Below are 27,284 nucleotides of genomic sequence, written 5' to 3'. Positions count from 1 at the left end.
TCCGGGAGAACTGGTGCAGCTGGACTAGGTGGATGAGGTGGAGATGAAGAGAAGGGTGTTTTGGGGTATTAAAGAGAGATTCAGAGTCAGGTTTGTTTCTGAAGCCCCAGCAATTTCCATTATTCTTTGCTGTCTCAGAGATGCCTCAGGCTTGCTTGACTTGCTCTTGCTGGGACAGAGGGTCCGTGGTCATTACCAAGGTGGGTTAGAGCCAAGCTGGGATGGGTCCCCTCTACTCAAGAGCATCTCTGTGGGTGTCCATGGTGTGGGCATGTGTGTTCCCATAATGTGCACCCCTGGTTTACCTGGTCTGATCTGGGGGTGCTTGGACAAGAGCCATGACCACTGGACTCCCTGGTCCTCACTCCCCTACCTGTCATGTACATGCATGCTAAGTTGCTTCAGTCATGTCCAACTCTTTGCGACCCTATGGACTGTAGACCCCCAGGCTCCTCTGTCCATGGGATTTCCCAAGCAAGAATACTAGAGTGGGTTGCCATTGCCTACTTCAGGATCTTCGTGACCCAGGGATTGAACCTGCATCTCTTATGTCTCCTGCATTGGCAGGCAGGTTCTTTACCACTCGCGCCACCTGAGAAGCCCCAAGAGTTGTCTTCCTTTGAGCCTTGAGAAGAACTTGGTATGTGTATGCCAAGTCGCTTCAGTCATCTCTGACCCCTGTCTGAATCTGTTGATGAAGCTTCCATGGTCCTGCCCAATGATCTTGAGCTAACTCCTAATTAGAGGACCTGGAGAAGGATCAGGGAAGGCCGTTGGACAAAACAGACAAGATATTGACAAGATAGCAGCTGTTAGTGGTAAGAAGTGATGAGAGTTTGGAGAAAGGAGGTGGCCTGGGTAGTTTTCTGAAGCAGGTGGCTTTGAAAGTGGGTTTTAGTGGATTTGGGAAGACAAAAACTGAGAAAGTGAGCTGGGACCAGGTCATGCAGACACTGGACTGTCAGTTAAGGACTTTCATGGACGGGGGAACCCCCAGAGAGGAGCCTGTCCTGATCCCTTCCTCTCCACCTCTCATCAGTCCCTTAGGGACACTGACATTTGGACCTCAGACAGTTTCCTAGAAATAGGCAGGTGTCACTGGCCAGAGGGAATGGTTTTCTCAGTATCTAGTCTGTATTTGGAGGCAGAATTCATGGGCTGATCCACATATCTCTTCTCTGTCTCAAAGTGGACTCTGTCTCCTAGACTCCCTGTGAGATTTTTTCCTTTTTTTTTTTATCATACTTTTATTTCCTTTATACTTTTTAAAAAATTATTTTTTATTGAAGGATACTTGCTTTACATCCCTGTGGGTTTCTGAATGGTTGCACTTCTCTAGGGCTGAGGTTTGGGTGAGGGCTTCTGAACCTTTAACTTGTAAAGGGTGTTCTCAGGTTCTTAGAGGTGCCGAGGAGGCACTGGGCTGGATGCTTAGCTGTAATCTCCAACAACTGCCACACTGGTATGATCATGAGCAAGTCATTTACATTTTCCATTTCAATTTTCCCAGCTGTAAAATTACAATGATTATACTTGTATCTCTTTGGATATTTTTTTCTGTCTGTAAGTAACAGAAAGTGCTAACTTCCAAATGATCTAAAACTAACACTTCCCAATAGAAATATAATGTGGGCTCCAAATGTAATTTAAAATTTTCTAGTAGCCACATTTTAAAATGTGAAATCAATTTTAACCACTTTTTAAAAAAATTGGTGGAAAATTGCTTTACAATGTCACATCTTCTATTTAACTTGTTATCCAAAAAAGTATCATTTCTACATGTAATCAATATATAGTTATTAGTGGGATATTTTACATTCTTTTTTGTACAAAGTATTTTCAATCCAGTGCTCAATAACCACATGCAGCTAGTAGCTACCATTATTGGACAGCACAGACCTTTTTTAATAAGGATATTTCTAACGGTACATAACAACAGTCCAGAGGTAGGGAAGTCTCACGATCAGTTAATGCGGAGGTGCAACAGCATCAGTAAGAACCCAGGCTCCCGCTATCTTTTTGCTCTGCCATCCACACAGTGTGGGTTTTGCTCTCAGCTAGTTACCCTCATGGCCCCAAGATGGCTGCCACTGCTCCAAGAGTCATGTCCACACTCAACAACATCCAGCAGAAAAAGAGGGTGTGTTTCTCCACATGTATCTCTTTATAAGAGCTATGAAAACTCTCTTGTCTCCCTTGCCCCACCCCGCTAGCCAACTTACCCTCAAGTCTCAATGTCAGATTTCATCACACGAAGGATGTCTAATCCAATCACTGGCAAGCTGGATAGACTTTAATGTTTGACTTATTGCAATCAGGATTTGCCCCTGGATTGAGAACCTTTCTCAGAGTCACATGGGAGGAGTACTGGACCCTTGGGCAAAAATTGAGGCTCTGTCAAACAAAGTGGACAATTGCTACTGGGTCAGTAATTGTAACGTCATTTCCCAAAGTGGGTTCCATGGAACACTAATCCTGATATTCTTCAGGATGGCCTTCTGAATAAATAGCAATGCCACTTGGAGACTCATGGTCCCCAAGAGCACTTAAAGTGTAAATCAGGATTTACCCCTGAATTGAGACTCTTTCTCAGAGTCACATGGGAGGAATAGTGAAGAATTAAGAAAAATTCCTGAAGAATTCTTCTGGGGACTTCCCTGCTGGTCCAGTTGCTAAGACTCTGCATTCCCAATGCAGGGGGTCCAGTTTGATCCCTGGTCAGGGCACTAGACCCCACATGTCCCAATTAAGACCCAGAGACTCAAGCACTGCCAAATATATATATATTTTTATAATATATATAAAATAATTTATATAAAATATATAAAATTATATATAAAATAACTCTTCTGGCATAGTCTCACAGTCAGAAAAACTCATTTAATCTCCTCAAATTGTCTTGACTTCAGAATCTTTTTTCGTGATAAACTATTAACATCAGTTTTGAGAAACACATTTTTTGAGAGCCTGCCTTTATAGATCATTAGGTTGTATAGCTGGGAGAATCTTCTAGGCTATACACCTCTAGTTTGGCCTCTTGTGGTCTGAACAGAATGACTTGCACCTACCACACTGGGAAAATTCCAATGGACCAGGTAGAAGACAGAGTCCCCAGGGACTCAGGTCAGAAGCATCCTTTACTTGAGAGAGAAAAACAAAAGTGCAGTGTTGCCCTAAATAAACTCATCCAAACTTTGCATTCACACCCTATGGGAGAGTCACACATCAGGGTGTTGTCATACACCGACTTTTATTCTCCTTGTCTTAGTTTCAATTACCCATCTGGTATCTTCTTTCCTGAGATGGACCCATCTCTTTGTCACAGCAGATGTATTCACAGTAAAACCAAAGTAGAAGCCCTCTAATCTGATGTCATCAATGCCAAACGCAACTTGGTTAATTGAATGTTAGTGAGAGCAGAGAAAGATTTTTAAATGATTTATAAACCTTAAGATATTAAATTTTTATTTATTTTCTCACTGTACTGTGTGGCCATTGGATTTTAGTTCTCCGACCAGGGATTGAACCCGTATACCCTGCATTGGGAGTTCAAAGTCTTAAAACAACTGTACCACCAGGGGAAGTCCCTTGTGATATTTATTTTAATTTATATCACATTTAGGTATGTGCTGTGTCAATTCTGTGACCCCATGGACTGTGATCCCCCTCCAGGGGATCTTGCCAACCCAGGGATCCAACCCAGGTCTCCCGCATTGCAGGCAGATTCTTCACCATCTGAGCCATGAGGGAAGCCCAAGAATATTGGAGTAGGTAGCCTATCCCTTCTCCAGGGATCTTCCTGACCCAGGAATTGAACCAGGGTCTCCTGCACTGCAGGCAGATTCTGTACCAGCTGAGCTACCAGGGAAGTCCTGTCACATTTATGTACCGTGTGTAGATATTCAGTGGAGTTTCTCATTGTCTGCCTTCCATTTGTGTAACTTATCATTTACAATTTCCAGTTTCTGTTGGTTTCTTTAAAATGGAGCAAGAAATTAAATTTAACTTATAAATTAAAATTTTATAATTTTTCCCAGTCTTTTATAGTTAGCCCATTCATGCCAAGTTTGAGAGTGATTTTTAAGGAACTTTCTCCCTTATGAACATCCAAAAACATTCATCTTGTTTTTGGAGAAGTTAGACTCTCTTTTTCTGTACACTCATAGTCCACTGGTTTAGAGAACAAATGTTAATAAATAACAATATTTCAATAATGAGTCCAGGGCTTCCCTATTGGTCCAGTGGTTAAGAATCTACTTTGCAAAGCTGGGGATGTGGTTTTGATCCCTGCACTGGGAAGATTCCACATGCCTTGGGGCAACTAAGCCCATGGGCTGCAATTACTGAAGCCTGCACACCGAGAGCCTGTGTTCCGCAATAAGAGAAGCCACCTCAATAAGAAGCCTACCCACTACAGCTAAAGAGTAGCGCTTGCTCACCACAGCTAGAGAAAGCCGGCACACAACAACAAAGACCCAGCGTAGCCAAAGATAATTAAAACAAGTAAATAAACAAGGCGTACAATAGAAGTGAATAGATTCAGGAACAGTTAAATAGACAACTCCACATGTGGGAACAGGGGCATGAATCTACTACAGCACAGGATGCCAAATGGGTACATCAAGGCGCTGAGGGCCTCAGTTAGCAGGCTTTACAACAGAGGGACAGAGCATGCTGGCTGATTGGAGGTCAGCAGAGAACTTTGACAGAATGCATATGACAATCATCTGATATGCTTTCTAGTATCCATGTCAATTAAGCCATAAACTCTGGCCCTGGGGGGTGGATCTTATACTATAGATGTGGCTTCCAGAAAGTCCTCCATTCTCACTGATGAACAGATCCCCCAAATGTTCTTCCTCCCAAGCACAGAAGCTCTGAGGCCTCCCTGACTCAGGCGTGTCCCCAAACCAGCAAAAGCTGGGCATTCCAGGACACAAGCCCGCTTTCTCACAAGCACGCAGACCTAGGCAGAAAACCAGAGCCGGTCTCATTCTCTCCCTCTAAATTCTCTCTGTCCTCCCTGGCTCCTCTTCATCTTCCCAGCTAATCCTTTCTGGGCCAGCTTTTCTAAGCAAGGACTTTGACCTGCCAAAAAGCTAGCCTTTATTGAGCACTTGCTGTGTGCTAGCTGCCTCACATAGAGTTCACTTAATCTTTGGTCAACCAACCCTCCCTGCTGCACTGCCAACCAAGAACTGGATGCTCATCTCTCTGGATCACACTGCTGGGGCTGCCTAACATTTATTCCTGTGATGATAAATCCAACCTATCACTGGCACTAGACTCCAAGCCCCTTGAAGGCAGTGACCACATCTTATTTGCACTGTATCCCCAGCACCTAGGCCAGTTCACTGCAAATACTTGATTCAAAGGAATGAGTGAAAAACCACAGGAAGTAGGTATCATTACCTCCATGTTATAGTTATAGACATAACTGAGACTTAACTGGCTTCAGTAACTTATGCATGTTTTAGAACTCCTCAGTGTCAAGAGTTATGATTAAAACTCAGGTTATTCTTTTTTAATATAATTTTACGCACGTTTTAGTTTTGGCTGGGCTGGGTCTTCGTTGCTGTGCAGGGTTTTCTCTAGTTTCAGAGAGCGGGGGCTACTCTCTAGTTGCAGTTCTCAGGCTTCTCATTGCGGTGGCTTCGCTTGCTGCGGAGCACGGGCTCTGGGGCGCGTGGGCTTCAGTAGTTGTGGTGCGCAGGCTCCAGAGCACAGGCTCAATAGTTGTGGCACATGGGCTTAGTTGCCCCGCAGCCTATGGGATCTTCCCTGATCAGGGATCGAACCCGTGCCTCCTGCACTGGTAGGCAGTCTTTACCACTGAGCCCCCAGCGAAGCCCAACCCAGGTTATTCTATTCTAAATCTGAACGGGAATTGCAAGAAGGCAATATTTTGGTTTTATTAAACTGAGGAGTCTGGTCTGTATATTAGGATGGCATTTACCGTGGTTATAGCCTTCATCAGTTTTTTACAAATATCCCCAATAACTCCCAGAGTTAGTCGTGAATATTCTCAGCAGCCACTGTCAGTCCCGACTGAGCACTTACTATGCGCTGAGTCATGAGAGAAAAGACAAGATATAGTTCCTGACAGTGAAAGAACAGCAGGGCTCATTCAGGAGATGCTCCCAGATTCACCAGGTGCTCACTCAGGGCTTCCTTATGCCTGCGTACTGTGTAGATACTGAGATCATAGCAAATAAGCTAGATAGGAGCCCATCCTTCTTGGAAGCCACAGTCTGGTAGGAAAGGCTTAAGGTGAATAAACGATCATAATCATTGTTTGTCTGTGACTGCACACAATCCCCAGAAATACTGATGTCCTGTGGCAGTACCTGGTGGGGGGGGGGAGGGCTCAAGAAGTCATCCTAGGTGAAGTCAGATTTAAGCTGAAGCTTGAAATGTCACTAGACGTTGACTAGGGGAGGAGAGAGGAGAAGAGCACGCCAAGAAGAAGAGGGAAGGCATGTGCCAAGGCCCTGAGGTAGGAAGGTGAGTGTTCCTGGAGAGCCATTCAGGATGAATCAGGAGAGGTGGGCAGGGGCAGCCCACGTCAGGCCTTGCAGCCTGCTGAGAGTCGTGGTCCTTACCCTGCAGGCAAGCCCTCCAAGTTCAAGTGAAGGGACCATCCCAAAGGGTATGAGGAAGCACTTCCATACACAGAGGGCTCCTCTCAGCCAGATGGCTATGGGTGGGTTCTCCTCTCCCTATTTGGACGCATTCTTCCTGTCCCCAGAGAGAACTGTCCTGTCTTAGAGAGAGTCAGGCAGGGGATGGCCCCAGCACTTGGCTCTTCCCCTTCCCAGGGCCCCGTTCACTCCCAGCCTCCCCTGGGTGTCTGCTCGTCTTGTCACTTGCTTGTAAGTTTCCTAATATAGCCTGGCCATTTCCTCCCCAGCTGAAGGCCAAGAGCCACTCTCCTGTTGCAATCTGTTTTTCTTGGGCTTAAAGGGGCCACATCAGCCGATCTCATGCCAAATTTAAGCGAAAGGTAGATTGGTTGATTTGATTTCACAAACTTATTCAATTCAGAGATTATCTGTCTTCTTTTCCTTCCTCCGGATTACCATCTTCTCTGTCCTGTTCTTGTCTCATTGTCTGTCCACAATGTCCTGTCTCTTGTCCACTTCTCTGTCTCATTTTTTTCTTTCTTCTTCTGAGACTTTGGAAGGAGCACAGTCAGATATGGATGTGAGTTGTGACTCTCTGCATTTATTAACTGTGTCATCTTGGGTGAGTCTTATAGGAGTCATTAAACATCTCTCTGGTCATTTTCAAAGATCCGTTTTTAGCTGACTAGAGCAGAAAGAAGAGAAAATAGTTATAAAATGCATGCTATTCACGCACTCATTCTTTCAACAAATATCTATTGAATATTATTAACAATATTTATTGAATAATGTTATTATTTTAGGTACTAAGGATACAACAGTGAACAAAAAAGAATGGAAACCCTGCATTTATGGAACTTACATTCTACTAGGGAGATGTGCCATGTATGTGTGTGTATGTGCTCAGTCATGTCCGACTCTCTGCAACCCCATGTAGCCTGCCAGACTCCTATCCATAGGATTTTTCAGGCAAGAATGCTTGAGTGGATTGCCATTTCCTTCTCCAGAGGATATTCCCAACCCAGGAATTGAACTCGTGTCTCCTGTGTCAGCAGGTGGATTCTTTACCACTGAGCCACCAGGGAAACTGGGGGAAGATAGTCAAAAAACAAAAGAAAAAGCAAAATATATGTAATATTAGATATGCTATGAAGGAACAAAAAGCAAAGAAGGAAGGTGCACGAAACCTGGGTAGGGGTTATCATTTTACTTCTTTTTACAAACTTTTGTTTGTGTAGTTCGTTGCATCGGGTCTTGATTGCAGCACGTGGATCTTTGTTGCGTCACACGGGATCTTTTGTTTTGGCACAGGGACTTCTAGTTGTGGTCGCAGGCTTTGTTGCTCTGCGGCATGTGAGATCTTAGTTCCCCGACCAGGACTTGAACCCGTGTTCCCTGCATTGCAAGGCAGATTCTTAACCACTGGACCACCAGGGAAGACCCAGGCAGATTGTAATTTTAAATAAGGTGGCCAGGTAAGCCTCAATGAGCAAACACTTCAAGGACATTGGGAGGGAAAAGAGTTCCAAGCAGAAGGAACAGCCAGTGCAAAGGTCTGAATGGGAGCCTGCCTGCTGGGTTGACCTTAGGGATCCCTTGGCAGCCATCCTGGGTATTTGTTGGGAAACCATTTGGTTGTTTGGTTAGCCAGGGCTGCATATCAGCTTGTGTTTAAAACAAAGGCACTGAATTCCCCCCTCACTTCAGCGAACATGATGTGTCAGGCACTGTTCTGTATACTCCAGGCACAAAGATGGAGGCAGAGAAATGGTTTTCAGGGGTGCGGGGAGAAAGATCAAGAAGGAAGAACAGGTGTGGGGGCGCGGGGAGGTGGGGTGACAAGTTGGAGATGCTGTGTCACATCTGGGGGCACCCATCTTCAAGGTGGAACTGCAGAGGGGAAGAGGTTGTGGATATAGTCAGGACAACCAGCAGGAGATAGGAGGCAGTTATAAAAGTACCAGATGATGCAATCCCCCAGGGAGGATGGGGAGGGGCGGGTGGTGGTGGGAGGGGGAGGTCTTGGATGGAGCCCCAGGGAGCACAGCCTGTTAGGATGGGGGTGGAATATGAAGCTATTTTGTAGCTTTGTATCAGCTTGTTCATGCAGCTAGGTGACCACACACACTTGCACAACTTTGCAGAATCACAAAATCACACGCATATCCTTTCCTTCATAGTTCATCAGCAATATTAACTTATTTAAATCTACAACAACCCTATGAGGTAAGAGGCAACTGTTACCTCTTTAATGGGTGAGACAGCTGAGACACAGAGAGGTTAAGCCACTTGCCCAAGGTTACACAGCTAGCAAGGGCCAAGGCAGGATTCAGAGCCAGCAGCCTGGCTCCGGAGTCTGTGCTTCTAACCACCATTCTCTTCTGCCCCTCTGTGCATGTCACAGTCACATGCACAGATTCTAGTTCCCAGGAGCTCATGTGTTCACACTCATGGACACACAAGGCCTTCCTGCTAATAGCTCCCTGTACACGCCACTATCCTGCGTACACGTAGTGTCACACGATCTCAGTTTCATTAATGTGCCCAACCTCACAGCCTCACTCAGCATCGGGTGTCTCAATCTCAGATTACTTTGCACTTTAACACTCAGGTGGCCTTGCGTACTCAGACCTCACACATGCCCGTAACGTCACCTCCACTAGGCAGTCACGCCACGAGTACACACTGCATACACACATAGTCTATACAGTCAAAAGACACTGATATGCATGCCCCCAACAGTCTTCTCTACACATGGCCTTGCACAAATACACACTTGCCCATGCCCTCCAACATTCATACCACCATGAAAACACCGCCTTAGTCATTCATGACCTTGGATCTTCACTTCACCTTGAACACCAGGATAACCATGCACATTTAACCTCACATACTCACAAAACCTTGCCTGCTCACAAGTTTGCACTCCGATCCTCTAACAGTCTTGCACCTTCACTCAACTTTACCTGTTCTTGCACACTGAAGACCACAAATGCTCTCATAACCTTACATACATCTCATGATGACCCGTTGGTGTGATCTCGGTCACCCTCTGTGCACACACTGCCTTGCACACTCACACAAATGCAATTTGCACACTACTGCACAAACTCACTGTCTTACCCACTCTCGCTCTGGCACTTTTCATTTCTCTTGTGTGATTCCATTTCTATGCACGCTCAGTTAACTTCACACTCACAGAGCCTCACCTGCTCACACTTCACTTAAAAGGGCTCTCTCTCACTCTGTTTGGAACACTAAAGACCCTAGTGTGTTCCCACCAGGAGAAATATACCCACCGTCTGCTCATGTCCGGGCACACTCGGGTAACTCCATGCACTCGAGGGATCCTGCCTGCTGGCACAGCTTCACACACTGATGCCCTGCGACACTCCACCTTACTCCATCTGGCATGCTCATGACCTTGCCACGTTCCCGCCAATGGGACTATTCACAGCACTGCATCAACACCTGCCTTTCAGGCCTGTGTTCTCACACACTCAGGCGACCTCAACCCTCGGAGGCGCCCTGGCTCAGGCCACTCCACATCCCCTGCCCCTCGACGTCCTGGCCCGCGGCACAGCCAGGCTCCCTGGCAGCCCTGGGGGCCGCACTGACCGTCCTCTCCTCGCCCGCAGGGACGTACCAAGGCCAGTTCACCAACGGCATGCGCCACGGCTACGGCGTGCGCCAGAGCGTGCCCTACGGGATGGCCGTGGTGGTGCGCTCGCCGCTTCGCACCTCGCTCTCGTCCCTGCGCAGCGAGCACAGCAACGGCACGCTGGCCCCGGACTCGCCCACCTCGCCGGCCGCCGACGGCCCCGCGCTGCCCGGGCCGGCCATCCCGCGCGGCGGCTTCGCGCTCAGCCTGCTGGCCAACGCCGAGGCAGTGGCGCGGGCGGCCAAGGGCGGAGGCCTGTTCCAGCGGGGCGCGCTGCTGGGGAAGCTGCGCCGCGCCGAGTCGCGCACGTCCCTGGGCAGCCAGCGCAGCCGCGTCAGCTTCCTCAAGAGCGACCTCAGCTCGGGCGCCAGCGACGCCGCGTCCACCGGCAGCCTGGCCGAGGGCGCCGACGAGGCCGCGCCCTTCGAGGCCGACATCGACGCCACCACCACCGAGACCTACATGGGAGAGTGGAAGAACGACAAGCGCTCGGGCTTCGGCGTGAGCGAGCGCTCCAGTGGCCTCCGCTACGAAGGCGAGTGGCTGGACAACTTGCGCCACGGCTACGGCTGCACCACGCTGCCCGACGGCCGCCGCGAGGAGGGCAAGTACCGCCACAACGTGCTGGTCAAGGGCACCAAGCGCCGCGTGCTGCCGCTCAAGAGCAGCAAGGTCCGCCAGAAAGTGGACCACAGCGTGGAGGGCGCCCAGCGCGCCGCCGCCATCGCGCGCCAGAAGGCCGAGATCGCCGCCTCCAGGTAGGACCCCCGGGCGGGCGCGGATGGGCAGCGCCCCACTGTGGGAAGGGGTCCCGGGCCAGCGCGGCCCTGTTTCTGCGTCTTTCACCATCAGGGGTTCCCCCCAAGACTTTATATAGAGGGTTCGTTGGCGGTGCTTCCGGATCTCATGTCACCCATTCACCCATCCATTCATTGTCCATCCATTTATACACTCGATTCCTCCCGTCCACCCGGGCCCTCCCTTCACGTAAACCTTACGTTCATCCAACCTTTATAATAGTGACCTGAGCAACCATCTCTCTACCCAGCTGACCGTCCCACCCACCCAGCTGGTTAATTTTCTGTTTACTCATTCTACCACCCAGTTACCCATCCAACCACCCTGTTGTTCGTCCATTCACCCAACCCCTTTGCTCACCTAACTTCTCTACTACCCACCTGAGCAATCCCTGCATTTACCAACTCATCTGTCCATCCATCCACTCAGCCCATATATAACATTCACCTTATCCACCCAACCATTTCTTCATCTGTCCATTCAACTTTCCATCTTTACACCCTCTGAACCAAGCACTCATCCACCCATCCATCCACAACCAATCCAACCACCCAGACACCCGTTCACCCACCCATCCATCCCCTCATCCCCAGCACCCACATTCATTCAACTTCTCCCATCCACTGAACCACCAGGCATCCTAAATTCAACCATGCATCCATTCACCCCACCACCTTCATTCATCTGATTTCCTCCATTTATCCAGTCACCCCTTTACCCAATCATGCTTCCCTCCACTTAAACAACATCTGCTTCTACCACCTACCCAGTCATCCAACCATCCACCCATAATCCATCCATCCAACCACCTTCATCACCCAAACAGACCCAGCAATCCATCCACCTGTCCATTCTCTCAACCACCTCCACTGACCCATCCGCCAGCCCTTCTTCCATCCACTCTCCATCCAGTCAGTACCTATGCTTTCATCCATATTCAAGCCCCTGTAGTCTTCTCACTGTACTTCAGGAAAAGTTCCAATGTTACCTTCAAACGTTTATAACACCTGCTCTGTGCTTGGCATTATTTTAAGTGGTTTACAAATATTGACTCATTCAGTCTCCTTAATGATTTTGTACTATTTTTATCTCCATTTTACAGATGATATAAATGAGGCTCTGAAAGATAAAGTTGCAAATCACCCAGGTAGTGAGTGACCAGGTAGTAAGTGGTTCCTACCCTCCTATCCAGCCTCATTTTCTACCACCCTGTCCTAGGACCTGGATTTTTGGCTCTGTACTAGTCATACTGGCCTTTCATCATCCTTCTCTAGTTCTTCCTATCCGAAGGCTTTTGCTCCTGCTGATTCCTCTGCCTGGACTGCTCTTCCTTCTTCTTGCTGCCCCTTCATTTCTACTCCTCCTTCAGAGATGGGGTCAAGTCGGACCCCCATATTGAGGCCCCATCCCCTGTCACAGCTTGGCTCTCACTCAGCTGCATAGATGTCTTCTTACAACATTCGCAGTTGCAACTTTATGCTGCTTATATGATTTATTTATATTCTAACACTTATAATGGGCTTGCTGTGAGCCAGTCACCATTCTGATGTCTTCATGTATGTGTGTTAGTTGCTCAGTCGTGTCTGACTCTTTGTGACCCCATGGACTGTGGCTCACCAGGCTCCTCTGTCCATGGGATTCTCCAGGCAAGAATACTGGAGTGGGTTGCCAGTCCCTTCTCCAAGAGATCTTCCCGACTCAGGGATCAAACCCAGGTCTCCTGCATTGCAGGCGGATTCTTTACCATCTGAGCCACCAGGGAAGCCATCAGAGATGTATAGTAACTCATTTAATTTTTACAAGGTCGTGAGGAGGTAGGTACTGCTGTTAATCCCGTTTTGCAGGTGTTGATGAACTGTGGGGGCAACAGAGGGTGTGGCAGGACAGTGGTGAGAGGTACCAGCCTGCCCCGTGCCGCGAACCCTCCTGCTGGTGGCTTGAAATGGCCTGGGATGGAGGCTTTCACACTGTAGTCTTCAGGGTTAAGCAGGCGAAGGGCCGAGTCTTAGCTCTTTCATCTTTCAGCTCAGACGTGGGCAACTCAGTTTGCCCATCTGAACTTCCATCCCCAGTCTGTGATGCCACCATTTCTTAGTTGTATGTTCTTGGCTAAATCAACCTCAGTTGTCTCATCTCTAAAAAGGGGTTGGTCTGAGGGTTAAGAAACACAGTGCACGTCCAATCGTCCACATTTCTGTCATGGGACGAGTTCTCTCGGAAGCCGACTTTGAGATGGAAGTTAATATGCAGGAAGTTTAATTAATATGCAGGGCAGACTCTGAGGATCAGTATCTGGGGAAGGGAAGGAGGCAGGGTTGGGCAGAGAGGGTCATGCTGGGCTGCAATGCAGTCTCCACAATGCCTCAGCAGACCACAAGGGGCTCCCCGCAGTGGCGATGACCTTCAGAGTTCTCCCAAGTTGAAGTGAGGGAGCTGGATCTTTGGAGCCTCTGCATTGAATCCAAGCTGACCTCAGGAAGGCACGTGACCTGGGGCTGGTCGGCTCTCTTTAGCTAGTGGCAGTCCCTGGACAGGACTGACAGTAGGCTGCACTCTGAGCAGCTGGGTTGAGGGCAGGAGGAGGCGAGAAGTAAATCCGTGGTTCTGAAGGGGAAACTGGGGAGCACATCACAGTATCCACCGCCGTGCTGGACACCTAGCAAGGGCTCCAAAGATACTGCTAGTCATCGTGTCCTTCAGTGAATTCATTTTACAGATGTGGAAACTGAGACCCAGAGAAGGAAGACAGTATGCTTCAGGCCACCTGGCAAGCAAGTGAGAGAACCAGGGCTTCAGCTCCTACATTTCTGATTCCAAAGCTTTAACCAGCACATTTGCCTACTCTAAACATTGTAAACTTTGAGTTACTAGGAATGTGTGAATAGTTACTGTCATTAAGGCAGAAAGAAGGTATGGGTAATTTTCTTAAGATTTCTTGGTTAGGGGCAGAGCCAGATAGTCATATGATTTATCGGATGCTTTTATGAGCACTTTATAATATTTACTTGGCTGCAGAGTCTTAGTTTGCATCACACAGGATCTTCAATCTTTACAGCATGCGGGTTGTAGTTCCCTGACTGGGGATTGAACCCAGGCCCCTTGCCTTGGGAGCTCTGAGTCTTACCCAGTGGATCACCAGTGAAGTCCCAAGGGGTCACTTTTTAAAAATAGCACTTTGATGTTGGAATCATTGTAGACTTACTGAAGAGCTGAAAGGGTAGTACAGAGAGTTCCCGTATACTCTTAACCCAGATTCCTCTAATGTCAGCTTCTTTCATTACAGTGACACGTTCATCAAAGCCAACATTCGTACCTTACTGTTAACTAAACTTCAGACTTTAAGGTGGTGTCTGCTGGGTTTCTCTGCTGTCAAATTACCATTTTCTCCTTCCCCTATTTTAATCTTTGGATCCCAGACACCCAGTTCAGCACACACTCAGTAAGGGTCTGGAATTAACCTCTACCTTTTGGAAGGGAAAGTATCCATATATGTTATTAGAAATTCTTCTGTATGGAAGATTTGTCTCTTCTCTCCAAAGGAACATTTAAAGTTATTATGCCAAGTGTATATAGTTACGACAGGCATAAGCCAAGACTGTCCTGTGCCAGCCTGGGGCTCAAAAGAGCTTAAATGAGGTAAGAGCTTAAACTCTTGATTTGGAAGTCCACGAGTTGAAATTCTGGCTCTTGTACTGAATTGCTGTGTGACCCTGCCCAAGTTGCCTCACCACTCTGAACCCTGGCTCTTTTTTCTTTCCTGGGTTTGTTTTGGGGAGTAGGTGAGATAATGCCTGAAAAATACCTGGCGTAGAGCAGCCAACAGTCAAAGCAGTCTTTGCCATCATTTAACATGTTCGATTTTAAAGATGATGAAATGGCAGCTTGCAGAGAAAGGGGGGTTTCCCCAAGGTCTTCCCTTGCTGGGGACAAAAGCTTGCCCCTGTCCGTCCCCTTTGCTTTCCCTGCCCTCCCGGTCCTTCCTGCCAAGGATGTGCCCTTGAACATGAAGACACAGAGCTCCCTCCAAGAAGGCTGCCAGGCCCACGGCTGGGCACTGAGTCTCAGCAGTGAGAAGGTGGTGCCAGCTTCCTCCACGCGGTGCCACCAGGAGGGGAGGTTAGGATTCCTTATCCTGGATGCCCACAGGGCTGGTGGCACTAGGGGGTGGGGGAGAGCGTGGGTAGCTGCTTGACTTGGTTTTAAGCTCAGATTGAATTTCCAATTAAGGGAATCTTTGGGTTAGGAGGAATAGCAGAGTTGTCTCGCTCCCGGGGGCTTTGTTGAGTAATCAGGCTGCAGAGAACAGAGAGCCTTCCTACCAGCCTTCTTGGCCCAGGCAGCCTGGGGTTTCTCTCCACTGTGGCCTCAGATTGTCTGCTCCGGGCTTGAAAGGAGCTTCTCAGTTCAAAGTCTAGGACCAGGACCGCTTTCCCAGGGAGAAGGGAGAGAGCTGAGATGTCTCATTCCCTAAGATGGGCTCTAGATTGAAGGCGACTCTAGCTCTGCGCTGTCCAACATGGTGGCCCCCGGCCATATGCGTCTGTTGAGGTCTTAAAGTGTGGCTGGTACGAATTGAGATGCACTATGAGTGTGAAGCAGACCCTGGCTTTGAAAGACTTCGTAAGAAAAAAATGTAAAGGAACCGAGCAATAAATTTTTATATTGATTACAGGTTGAAATGTTTATATTTTTTTAGGGTGGGGGAATCTTTACCATTTTTAAAGGCTTTGTTGAATTCACTACAATATTGCTTCTGTTGTTTATGTTTTGGGTTTTTTTTTTGGCCATGAGGCATGTGGGATCTTAACTCCCCAACCAGGGGTTGAACCTGCAATCCCCTGCATTGGAAGGCGATGTCTTAACTTCTGGACCGCCGGGGAAATCCTGAAATGATTATATGTTAGATAAAATGGGTTAGAGAAAGCATATTATTGTATTAAATTTCACTTGTTTCATTTAACATTTTTGAATGTGGCAACTAGAAAAATTTAAAAAAAAAATTGTATGTGTGTCTCACGTTGTACTTTTTTTGGGCAGTGTTGCTCCTAGACCCATTCAGGGTCTAGGCCCTAAGGAGATAGTCCAGCTCCTTCACTGACCAGATAAGGAAACTGAGGTACAGAAAGGGACAAAGAAAGACTCATAGCCACTAGATGATCAAGGGGGAATTAGCTTCAGGGTTTCTGATTTTGTGGCTACTCTCGCTTTTTGTAATGCCTTTTAAGGTCATGGATGCTGGGCCGTGGAGGGAAGCTGGGATGTTTGAGGAGGCATCTAAACCCTTCTGGTTGTCATGCCAACACCCTGATAAATGGCTCCCTTCTGGAAGGAGCACAGCGAGAGGTTCTGAGTGGAGCTTGCCCTCTGCTGCTGCTGGCCGTATCTTGTCTTCTCTCCAGATTGCAATTCTCTCATGTCTAAAAGGAGACGAATGTTTACCTAGAAACATTTTCACAAAAGTTAAACCAGATACTATAAACGCAGCACTCAGGACAAGGGCCAGAAGCGGGAAGCACTGGATGAGTATTAGCTGCTGTTGTCGTTGTCTGGGATTCTTGCTGTTATTGTTGTCGTTGTGCCGCTGCAGCAGAGGCAGGGGCTGGCCTGCGGGAGTTCTCAGCCTCCCGGGGCGGAGCGCTCGCAACATCTCAGGTTCTGGACCGTGGTAGCATCAGTGTGACCCTGAAGATAGGGTCCCCTGAACACGTGTGTCCTCTGCTCCTCCACGTCCCCACCCTGATTCTCGCCCACTCCCCGACTGACCCTGGAAGTTCCCAAGTTGAATGCAGGGTTAGAGTTGGTGTTGTGAGTTGCTGGGAGGTGAATTTCTCAGATGAGCAGAAGCTAAGAGCTTTGCAAGCTTAGAGCCAAGAGCTTGACTATGACATTGGACAGATTCAGGTTTGAATCTGGGTTCAGCTTCTTATAAACCGTGTGACCTTAAGCAAGTTACCTCACCTCTCTATGCCTCACTTTCCATCTCAGTCAACTAGGAATCACATTAATTCTCTTTCAAAGTATTGAAAGAGATAAAAGAGATAGCCCATGTAAAGGGCGTTTGCTGTGAAGGCGTGCAAGAAGGTGTACGCTGTTAACAATGAATTGTGTTACAACGTGTCATTCTGTACTGATCTGAGTCTCCCTTGAGAATTATATTAATATCAGCTGGAGGGAAGCCTGTCTTCTCTTACAGTCCCAACAATTTTCCAGGCTTGTATCTTCTGCAGACCACAGTCCCAATTTTTGCTATATCCACGTATCACCTCTGTTTTCCAATCTCAGTCAATCATTTCAGTCACTCAGTTGTGTCTGACTCTTTGTGACCCCATGGACTGCAGCACGACAGGCTTCCCTGTCCATCACCAACTCCCAGAGCCTGCTCAAACTCATGTCCATTGGGTCAGCGATGCCATCTAACCATCTCATCCTTGTCGTCCCCTTCTTTTCCCGCCTTCAATCTTTCCTAGCATCAGGATCTTTTCCAATGAGTCAGTTCTTCGCATCAGGTGGCCAAAGTGTTGGAGCTTCTGCATTGGTGTCAGTCCTTCCAATGAATATTCAGAATTTATTTCCTTTAGAATTGACTGGTTTGATCTCCTTACAGTCTGAGGGACTCTCAAGAGTCTTCTCCAACACCACAGTTCAAAAGCATCAATTCTTTGATGCTCGGCTTTCTTTATGGTCCAACTCTCACATCCATACATAACTTTTGGAAAAGCCATGCTTTGACTATATGGACCTTTCCAATTTAATCTCTATCTTTAAATCAACTTACTTTAAAATATGTACACTTACTGAAAAGGAAGATTTTGGAACACTGTTAAAAATGAGAGACCCATATCATGGAACGTTCTGAAAACAGAATGCTATTCAAGTCTGAGGTCAACCTTAAGGTCAAAGATGCTAAGCCTGAGGTCTGGTCCCTTTTTGCTGAAAAGAAACATTGGCTAGAGATTGACAGGTGTGAGAGACCTTTAGGCACCTGACCAAGATTGGTCCTTGACTAACAAAAAGAATGTGTCTGGTGCTATTTCTTTCATTTTTTTTTTTTTTATGAAAAGCTTTTATTTATTGATTTCGTTTTGGCCGCACCGGGTCACCGTTGCTGCTCACAGGCTTTCTCTGGCTGCAGTGAGTGGGCTTAATGTGGTGCTCTCTCTTGTTGTGGAGTGTGGGCTCAGTAGGTGTAGCTAACGGGCCTAGTTGTCTGGTGGCACGTAGGGTCTTCCCAGACCAGGGATCAAATCCATGTTGCCTGCCTTGGCAGGCGGATTCCTCACCACTGGACCCCCAGGGAAGTCCTGGTGCTGTTTCAGGCTGTGATTTCACATCTGCCAGCACGCATTACCAGCACCTCCCGGGTATATGGACCATCCTGGGAAGAGGGGCTGGCCTTGGACTAGGGCTCAGTTTGCCCATGTTTGTGCCTGATTATCTAATTTTTATTTAACGAGGATCTATGTAGTTCTTATTTTTAGGAACCAGAAGGATTCTAAGTACCTTAGTTATATTAACTCAATCCTCAGAACAATCCTATGAGGAAGGTACTATTATTCTCATTTTACGGATGAGGAAACTGAGGCACAGACAGATTGAGTATCTTAAACAACACCATTCCTCTGAATAATGGCAGAGCTGGGAGTTGAGACCCCAGAGCCAAGAGATCTGGTTCTAGAATAGCCTTAACTATGACCTAACCTTTAGCTGGTTTTCTTTCAGAACTGTTGATTAGCACTTACTCTGGGCCAAGCTTGTACTGGAACACTGGACACCCGAATGATCAGCATGGCTAGCATCCTCTGGGGACCCACAGCCTAGTGGACAGGACAGGCTGGAATTTGACATGATCAGTGATGTGTTAGAGGAGCAAAGAGTAACTACTTGCCCCAGAGGTGGTCTGGGAGATGCCCTGCAGGTTGTGGGTAAGTCTGCTTAGGAGTTTGCCAGGTGGAAAAGCAGGAGAGAAAGGTCACTCCAGGTAAAGCCATGGAGGTAGGAATGTGTGTGGTTTATTTTGGGAGCCATGAGTCATTTGCAGGGGTGCCGTGGATGGGGAAGGAGATTAGAGATGAGGCTGGGAAGGCAGCCGAGGGCCAGGTGAGGATGGCTTTGAATGCCGGGTTAAGGAGTTTGGAACTTACTATGCAGCAGGCACTGTTCTAAATGCTTAGCTAAATCCACTCGTCTAATTCTAACTGTGGCACATAGAGACTGTTAGAACATACTCCAAATCACATAGGTAGTAAGTGATAGATCTATAAATCTGGCCCCAGAGTCTGTGATCTTACCCAGGACAGTTTCTGCCACTTCAGATATGGTAATTTCTCTCTTTTCTCTTTTTCTTTTTTTAAACATTGTTCAGAAGAGCATACTTGCTGAAATGTAAGGAAATTCAGAATGATAGAAGATAAAAAGTAATAAAACCTCTTTTCTACTTCCATTTTGATTGTGCCTTTAAAGTAGCCATTGTTAACACTTCACTCACAGAATCATTCCTTTTACCTATTCTGGTTTGTGATTTTTTGTTTTTATTTTCCACAACCAAACTACCTACATAATGTTCTTCATTTTGATTTTAAACTTAATTTGTTTTGAGATCTCTTCATCTTATGTACATACTGCCTTCATCTTTTTAATAACTGCATAATATTCCACAGTTTGGATGCAGCATGGTTTATTTAACCAGATCTCTCTCGACGGAGATCGAAAGCATTTCATATTTTCACGATTACAAACGAGGCTGCAGTGAACATCCTTGGACCCATGTTCTTGCTCATGGATCTGGTTAAAGGGATGGCTCAGCCAGGTACCCTGTCCTATCAGGGCTACTCAGGCATCATTCGAATGCATTGGAAATATAAGGTCATTAGCCCAGGTCTTTGCAAGGGACTGACTCTTGACATTCATGGTCAAAATGTAAATTCAGTGGTCTCTCCCCTGGAAAGGTCTGTGGTACCCTTGAGTGGATTAACACAAACAAGAAAAAATCCAAATCACCCCTATCTAAGGTCCCACTGCCCCCTCCCCATATATGTTCAGTAGATATTTAAGAGTAATCATTGCAAGGCGTGCCAAGTTGTTAGCCTGCTGGGATGCTCCCATGTCTCTGCCTGTCATCCTTGTTTGCACAGATGTACTTTTATGGGTTAAATTCCCAGAAGTGGAATTGCTGAGTCAAAAAAATGTGTGTTTTAATTATTATCAAAATCCAAGTTCATCTCCAGAAAGGGTCACACCAAATTTATAACCCACCCCAACAATGTATAAGAGGGTATTTTCCTCATACCATCATCAACACCATGATTATCAGTCTTTTGCATCTTTGCCAAATTGTTTGAGGACAGTCGGGTGTTCCATGAACCCAGTGGTCCCTGTCAACTTGCCCAGGCTCACAGAAGCAGAAATTCTCCCTTGTTCTGTTTCCAGCTGACCTCCAGAGATTCCTGGATCTGGGGTTCCATCAAGGAGGATTAAATGCCCAGGGGGTGGCCTCGACATGTTGGAAAGGCCCCAAACCCTGGATTTCTGCCCCTCATCCTATTCCTCTTCCAAGAAATGCCAGATGGACAAAATCCCCTTGCTCCCAGAGACCAAAGCCGGGGATGAATGGAATTTCCTGAGTTGTCAGAGCTGGATTCTCATGATATACACGAGGCAGCTGTGACTCTAAGGCCTCTGAGCCCAGTGGTCTAGGGAGAGAGAAGAGATTGCCTGGGTCCCTGGCAGCAGGGCGATGTTCAGACTATAGGGCAGAGTGTTTGGTGGAGCCAGGCCTTTGGAGCTCAGAGAGTGGAGGTGCAGAGAAAACACAGCATCACTCCCATCAGTCCTCAGACAAAGCTGGTCAGAGGATGCCACCCAGTGTGTTCATTTAGTGGATGGAGAAACTGAGGCCTCAAAAGGGGCAGTGACCCAGAGAGAGGAGCATGGCCACAGGACAGAGTGTGGGGGGCTCTTGAGAAACCTCACTTGGTTTCTAGGTCACATGTAATAGATTGACCAGGAAGAGGACAGGGATCTGGGAGATAAAAGAACATTTTATCTCCCCCACCCCTGGCCCTATAAACTGTGATTCGATCTGGCTCTGGAACCTTTCCAGCTTGATATGTCAGCCTAAATAGCAGTCAGAGAACAGACAGGCCAATAGCCTGCACTTTGGGGAGAAATATCACCTTTTTGTTCCAATGCCAGGGTTTCCCCATGTCCCAGTAGAAGGTCCAACCCTGCGAAGCCCCTGACCGTGCCACCTGAGCTGGGCCGCAGCAGCTCCAGGGACTCAGGGGGTATCGCCGGAAGGGCCTGGGCAGAGGGTGTTGGAATAACAGTAATGGTGAGAATAATAGTGGTGGCCATAGGGTAAGTGCTTGAGAGCTCAGACTCGGGGCTGGGCTGCCTGGGTTCTAGTTCTGGACACTTGGTAACCTTATGGGCAAGTGACTTCCCTCTAAAGTTTGTCTCTCCATTTCTGTTTTTTTTTAATTTTTACAATTATAGTTTATTTTGTTCATTTGGCCACAGCATTTGGTTGCAACATGCAAGATCTTTAGTTGCAGCACATGGGATCGAGTTCCCTGACCAAGGATCGAGTCCAGGCCCCCTGCATTGGGAGTGTGGAGTCTTAGCCACTGGACCACTAGGGAAGTCCTTCTGTCCCTCCATTTCCTCATCTCTAAGATGGGGATCACAAGGGGACCAGTCTTGGTCATATGAGAGGATCAAGCCCTTAGGATGGGGCCGGGCACAGGTCAGGGCCATGTTCTGACCAGTGGGTACCAGACTCTGTGCTAATTCCATTTTATACGCATCATTTCTTTTAATCCTCATGAAAGTGTTAGTCGCTCAGTTGTGTCCAACTCTGCTGTGGCCCCATGGACTGTAGCCCACCATGCTCGTCTGTCCATGGAATTCCCTAGGCAAGAATACTGGAGTGGGTTGCCATTTCCTTCTCCAGGAGATCTTCCCGACACAGGGATCGAACCTGGGTCTCTTGCATTGCAGGCAGATTCTTTACTGTCTGAGTCACCAGGGCAAAGCCAAATCCTCATGAGGGAAGTGCTGGATTAAATATATCATAGTAACCCATTTCACAGATGAAGAAACTAGCCCAAAGTCCCCAAGTAACTGATACAACAAGGCTTCAGATTTTCTGATCCGGACTCTACCCTCCTAAGCACTGTTGGAAGAGAAAGTCTTTGAGTGCCAAATAACATTTCAGGTTACTATCCTGCCAGTCTGATATTCTGTGCCTTGACCTTGGTGCCTGGCCAGCCATCCTTTTGTATGGCAGAGCAGTTGAAAGCCTGGGAAGAAATTGAGGTTCGAATCCTGCTGTTTCTTTCTCTCTCTCTCTCTTTTTTTTTGGCTGTGCTGGGTCTTCACTGTGGCACAAAGGCTTAGTTGCCCTGCAGCATGTGGGATCTTAGTTCCCTGGCCAAGGATCGAACCAATGTCCCCTGCATTGCAAGGCAGATTCTGAACCACGGGACCACCAGGGAAGTCCCCCACTCTGTTTTCTGCAGACATATGTCCTTTGTCCTTCCTGAGCCTCACTTTCCTCATCTGCAGAATGGGAACAGTTAACACCTTGGCCTCCCACATTGCGATGAGGACTAAATGAGAGGATGTGTGTAGAGGATTTTATGCAGTCTCGGTGCTCAGTAAAGAGAGGCCGTGGCCAGCTTTATCATCATTCTTCTTACCCAGAGAGTCAGGCGAGTGGAACTCAGAGAGGCAAGCTGGCATTTCCTCCAAGCTTCATCCTTCCCCAAGCGCAGGCTGTTTCACTCCCCTGGGTTTCCAAAGCCCAGTCCAACTTCCACTTGACTTCCTAAGTCCACACCAGTGGGTCCCTGCCTTTGGGAGAGAGTTAAAAATAAAGCCCAGTCTTCAAATCCTGCAAGTAAACACCCAGCTCTCTAAAAATAGCATCTTTTTGCCACAGGTCTCCAGAGCCAGGACGGGCTTGCAGGGTGGAAATTGGTGAGCCTGCTTCTCACAGACAGGCAGGCTTGGGCCAAGTGTCCGTCACCCTGCCTTGCTGCTGAGCTTCTCGGCCTGAGGAGCATCCAAGGACCCCCTGGTGTCTGCAGCCTCAAACTGGCCGTCAGTGCCTCTTACTGCCCCCCTGTAAGGGCCCCTGATCAGCTCTTCAGTCTTCTTACTGCCCTAGAGTCTGCTCAGCAGCTGGAGTGAGATTTTAAAATGTAGACCTGGGGACTTCCCGGGTGGTCCAGTGGCTAAAAACTCCGGGCTGCCACTGCAAGTGGTGCAGGTTCGATCCCTGTTTGGGGAACTAAGATCTGGCATGCACTGCGGTGCCACCAAAAAGTAAAAAAAAAAAAATTAATAAAATGTAAGCCTGACCATATGTATCACTGTAATGAGCAAAACTTTCATGGAGTCTTCAGTTTGGTTTCCCCTGAAGGCAGAGTCTGAAATGAGGATTTAGGGGCAGGAAGTTGATTTGGGAAGTGATGCCAAGGAGGAGGAGGTGAGAGGAGGTGGGTGGGTAGAGTGAGACAGAGAAGAAGGAAAAGCGAATGTAAATGTGTGTCATGGAGGCATGGTGGCAGCCGCAGGAGCTGGGTTGGATGGGGACCTCAGTACAGAACACTCCTGAGACTGTGCCCCTGGAGCATGGGGGGAGGGTAGGTGGGCAAGGCCTCACCCTCTGGCTCCAGTCTCCATTCATGGCAGATTTCTCTGGGGGCAAAGATCCCCTGTCCTTTTGGATGTGCTTGCATTTGGGGTGGGTTGAAGGGGCCTCCCTCCTGCAGCATTGAGGGCAGGCTCTGGGCAGAAAGCCTGGGTGGGATGCTGGCCATGCCAGGGGCATCCTCCTGTGCATGGAGCTGTCCCGAAAAGCTATGGGTGAAACTGGGGGTTACACTGAGGTGGTGTGATGTGGAGAAATTTCTGCTCTTAGGAGAAATTTCAGATTTCTTGCTTTGGCCCCCCAAGACCCTTCCTGTCTGGCTCAAGCTCACCCCCACCAGCCTCATCTCACATCACTCTCCCCATCACTCGCCTCCAGCCTAGGTTCCTCCAAAGGGCCATGCTCTTTCCTGCCCTTGGTCCTTTGCACATTCTGTTCCATGTGCCTAAAATGCTTTTCCCTTTACTCTTGATCTTCTCATGGATCAGACCTCACCCAGCTCAAATGTTTCTTCCTCAGGGGAGCCCTGAGCTCTTTCCTAGTCTGGGTTCCCTGTTACACGTTCCCCGTGCGCCCCAGTCTCAGCTGCCACCCCCACCATTGTCCTGACTCACTCTGTCTTCCCTGCTGCTTTGTCCACTCCCAGAGCATGGGGACCCCTGTCGGCTGTGTTCACTGCCAGGTCCCAGCAAACCGCACAACACCCAGCACTTAGTGAGGCTCGGGAAGCCTTGTTGACTGACTGATAGGTAGGTCTTCAACAGCTCTTAAGGGGAGGCACCCTGCATTTGACTCAGTTAAGCTTTCAATCACATTCAACAAGTATGCATTGAAAAGCAGAGACATCAGTTTGCCGACAAAGGTCTGTATAATCAAAGCTATATGTGGTTTTTCAAGTAGTCATGTACAGATGTGAGAGCAGGACCTTAAAAAAGGCTTAGCACCGAAGAACTGATGCTTTTGAACTGTGGTGCTGGGGAAGACTCTTGAGAGTCCTTTGGACTGCAAGGAGATCAAACCAGTCCATCCTAAAGGAAATCAGCTCTGATTATTCATTGGAAGGACTGATGCTGAAGCTGAAGCTCCAATACTTTGGCCACCTGATACAAAGATCTGACTCATTGGAAGAGACCTTGATGCTAGGAAAGACTGAGGGGCGACAGAGGATGAGATGGTTGGCTGGCATCACTGATTCAATGGACATGAGTTTGAGCAAACTCAGGGAGTTGGTGAAGGACAGGGAAGCCTGGCGTGCTGCAGTCCATGGGGTCTCAAAGAGTCAGATATGACTTAGTGGCTGAACAACAGCAACCTACTGTGTGCTAGGGAGTGTTGTAGATGCTTAGGGAAAAAAATGCCAAGATCCCTGCCTGCATGGAGTTACATTCCAGCTGGGGAGACGCACAGCAGACAATAAATAAATTTTAGAGCGTGTGGGAGGGGGCAAATTGCCTTTCTAAATATGTGACGTGAAGGAGTTGAACCAGTTAGCTAATGGAGTACCTGAGGGGAGAGCATCCCAGCACAGGACAGGGGTAGGAGGTGCGTGGAATGTTCTAAAAGCAGCAAGGAGACCAGCGTGACTGATGTGGAGCGAGAGAAAATCATAGGATAAGAGGCTGGAGAGAGTGCAGGGGTGAGGTGGGGACAGGTCACTCTGCCAGTGTGGGGGCCGCTAGCCGCATGTGGCAGTTTATTCATTTACTTTTAATTTGAGGATAATGGCTTTACAGTGTTGTGTTAGCTTCTGCTGTGCAACAGCGTGAATCAGCTCTGTGCTAAGTCAGATCAGGTGTGTCTGACTCTTTGTGACCCTATGGACCCACCAGTCTCCTCTGTCCATGGGATTCTCCAGGCAAGAATACTGGAGTGGGTAGCCATTCCCTTCTCCAGGGGATCCTCTTGACCCAGGGATCGAACCCAGGATTCTTAATGTCTCCTGTATTGGCAGGCAGGTTCTTTACCACTTGTGCCATCTGGGAAGCCTTGGATCAGCTCTGCAGTGCTGTGTTTAGTCGCTCAGTCCTGTCTGACTCTTTGTGACCCCCTGGACTGCAGCCTGCCAGGCCCCTCTGTCCATGGGGATTCTCCAGGCAAGAATACTAGAGTGGATTGCCATGCTGTCCTCCAGGAGATCTTCTCAAACCAGGGATCCAACTCAGGTCTCTCCCACATTGCAGGCAAATTCTTTACATCTGAGCCACCAGGGAAGCCCAAGAATACTGGAGTGGGTAGCCTTTCCCGTCTCCAAGGGATCTTCCAGACCCAGGAATTGAACCGGGGTCTCCTGCATTGCAGGTGGATTCTTTACCGGCTGAGCTCCCAGGGATCAGCTATGTGTATAGATACACGCCCTCCCTCACACAGCACACACACACATCCGCTCCCTCTTGAGCCTCTCTTCTGCCACCACCCCATCCCATCCCTCTGAGTCGTCACAGAGCACGAAGCTGAGCTCCCTGTGTGATACAGCAGCTTCCCACTAGCTCTCTATTTCACACGTGCTAGTGTAGATACATATATGGGCTTCCCTGGTGGCTCAGAGGGTAAAGAATCTGCCTGCCGTGCAGGAGACCTGGGTTTGATCCCTGGATGGGGAAGACCCCCTGGAGAAGGAAATGGCAACCCACTCCAGTATTCTTGCCTGGAGAACCCCACGGACAGAGGGGCCTGGCGGGCTGCAGTCCACGGTTGCAGTGAGTGGACATGACTGAGCACAGCAGTGTTAATGAGTCAGTGCTGGTCTCAGTCTGTCCTCCCCTCTCCTTCCCCTGCTGTGTACCCAGGTCCGTTCTCTGCATCTGTGTCTCTCTTCTTGCATGTGTGGCAATTTAAATGGCAATACATTGAAATGAAAATGCCATTCTTCAGTCTCAGTAGCCACATGTCAAGGGCCCCCTGGCTACCGGGTCGGACAGCACAGATGTAGACTGTTGCCCTCATTGTTGAAAGTGTAGACACAGCCTGGGTGGGGCCTTTCAGGTCATCGCAGGGCAGCAACCTGGCCCTCACATGGCTGGGCACACATCCTGGGGTCCTTTCTTCACCTCTCAAAGTGGGTATGATTAAAGCATGCAAGGCCATTTGGTCCAGCCCCAGGCAATGTCAGAATGCCTTGCCCATCATCCTTGCCAAACGGCCTATCGGTCACTGCCTGTGTGTCTCCAGGTGTAGGAAACTCACTCCTCTTGAGCCGGTCCAGGCCAACTTTGCACAGCCTTGGCTTTAAGATTGGCTCAAACCAGGAGAATGCTCTGCTTCTCTGTCACTTCAGTTCGTTGGTCCCCGTGCTGCCCTTGGGGACTGTGTGGGTTAGAATCGTGTTCAGCTGCGGGTCGCAGTACTTGTCTTAAGCACTCGACTTATCTTCTCCCAGAACAAGGCCAGAGAGGCAGTGCAAGGCTTCCATGGCAGCTCCAAGGCTCTCTGGGGGCCCACCTTCCTCTGTCTTTCCCTCCCGCTCTCCTTAGAAGGTGGCTTCTGGCCTTCTACTCAGAGGTGGCCACAGCACCCCTAGCTTCATCTTCATATCTGGTGGCAGAACGCA

The 27,284-nt window shown here is 48.3% G+C and overlaps 1 protein-coding gene across 1 annotated transcript in view; it reads left to right on the top strand.

Moving 5' to 3' along the window:
* Positions 1-27,284, top strand: part of JPH2 (junctophilin 2) — a 68,908-nt gene that overhangs the window by 14,161 nt on the left and 27,463 nt on the right. The window contains exon 2 of the mRNA XM_070472674.1: positions 10,262-11,042. Coding sequence (XP_070328775.1) covers positions 10,262-11,042 — 781 coding nt within the window. The remainder of the gene's footprint in view (positions 1-10,261; positions 11,043-27,284) is intronic.

This window comes from Odocoileus virginianus, chromosome 9 (genome assembly GCF_023699985.2).
Source record: "Odocoileus virginianus isolate 20LAN1187 ecotype Illinois chromosome 9, Ovbor_1.2, whole genome shotgun sequence".
Classification (NCBI taxonomy): Eukaryota; Metazoa; Chordata; class Mammalia; order Artiodactyla; family Cervidae; genus Odocoileus; species Odocoileus virginianus.
This window is presented reverse-complemented; position numbering and strand designations above follow the sequence as displayed.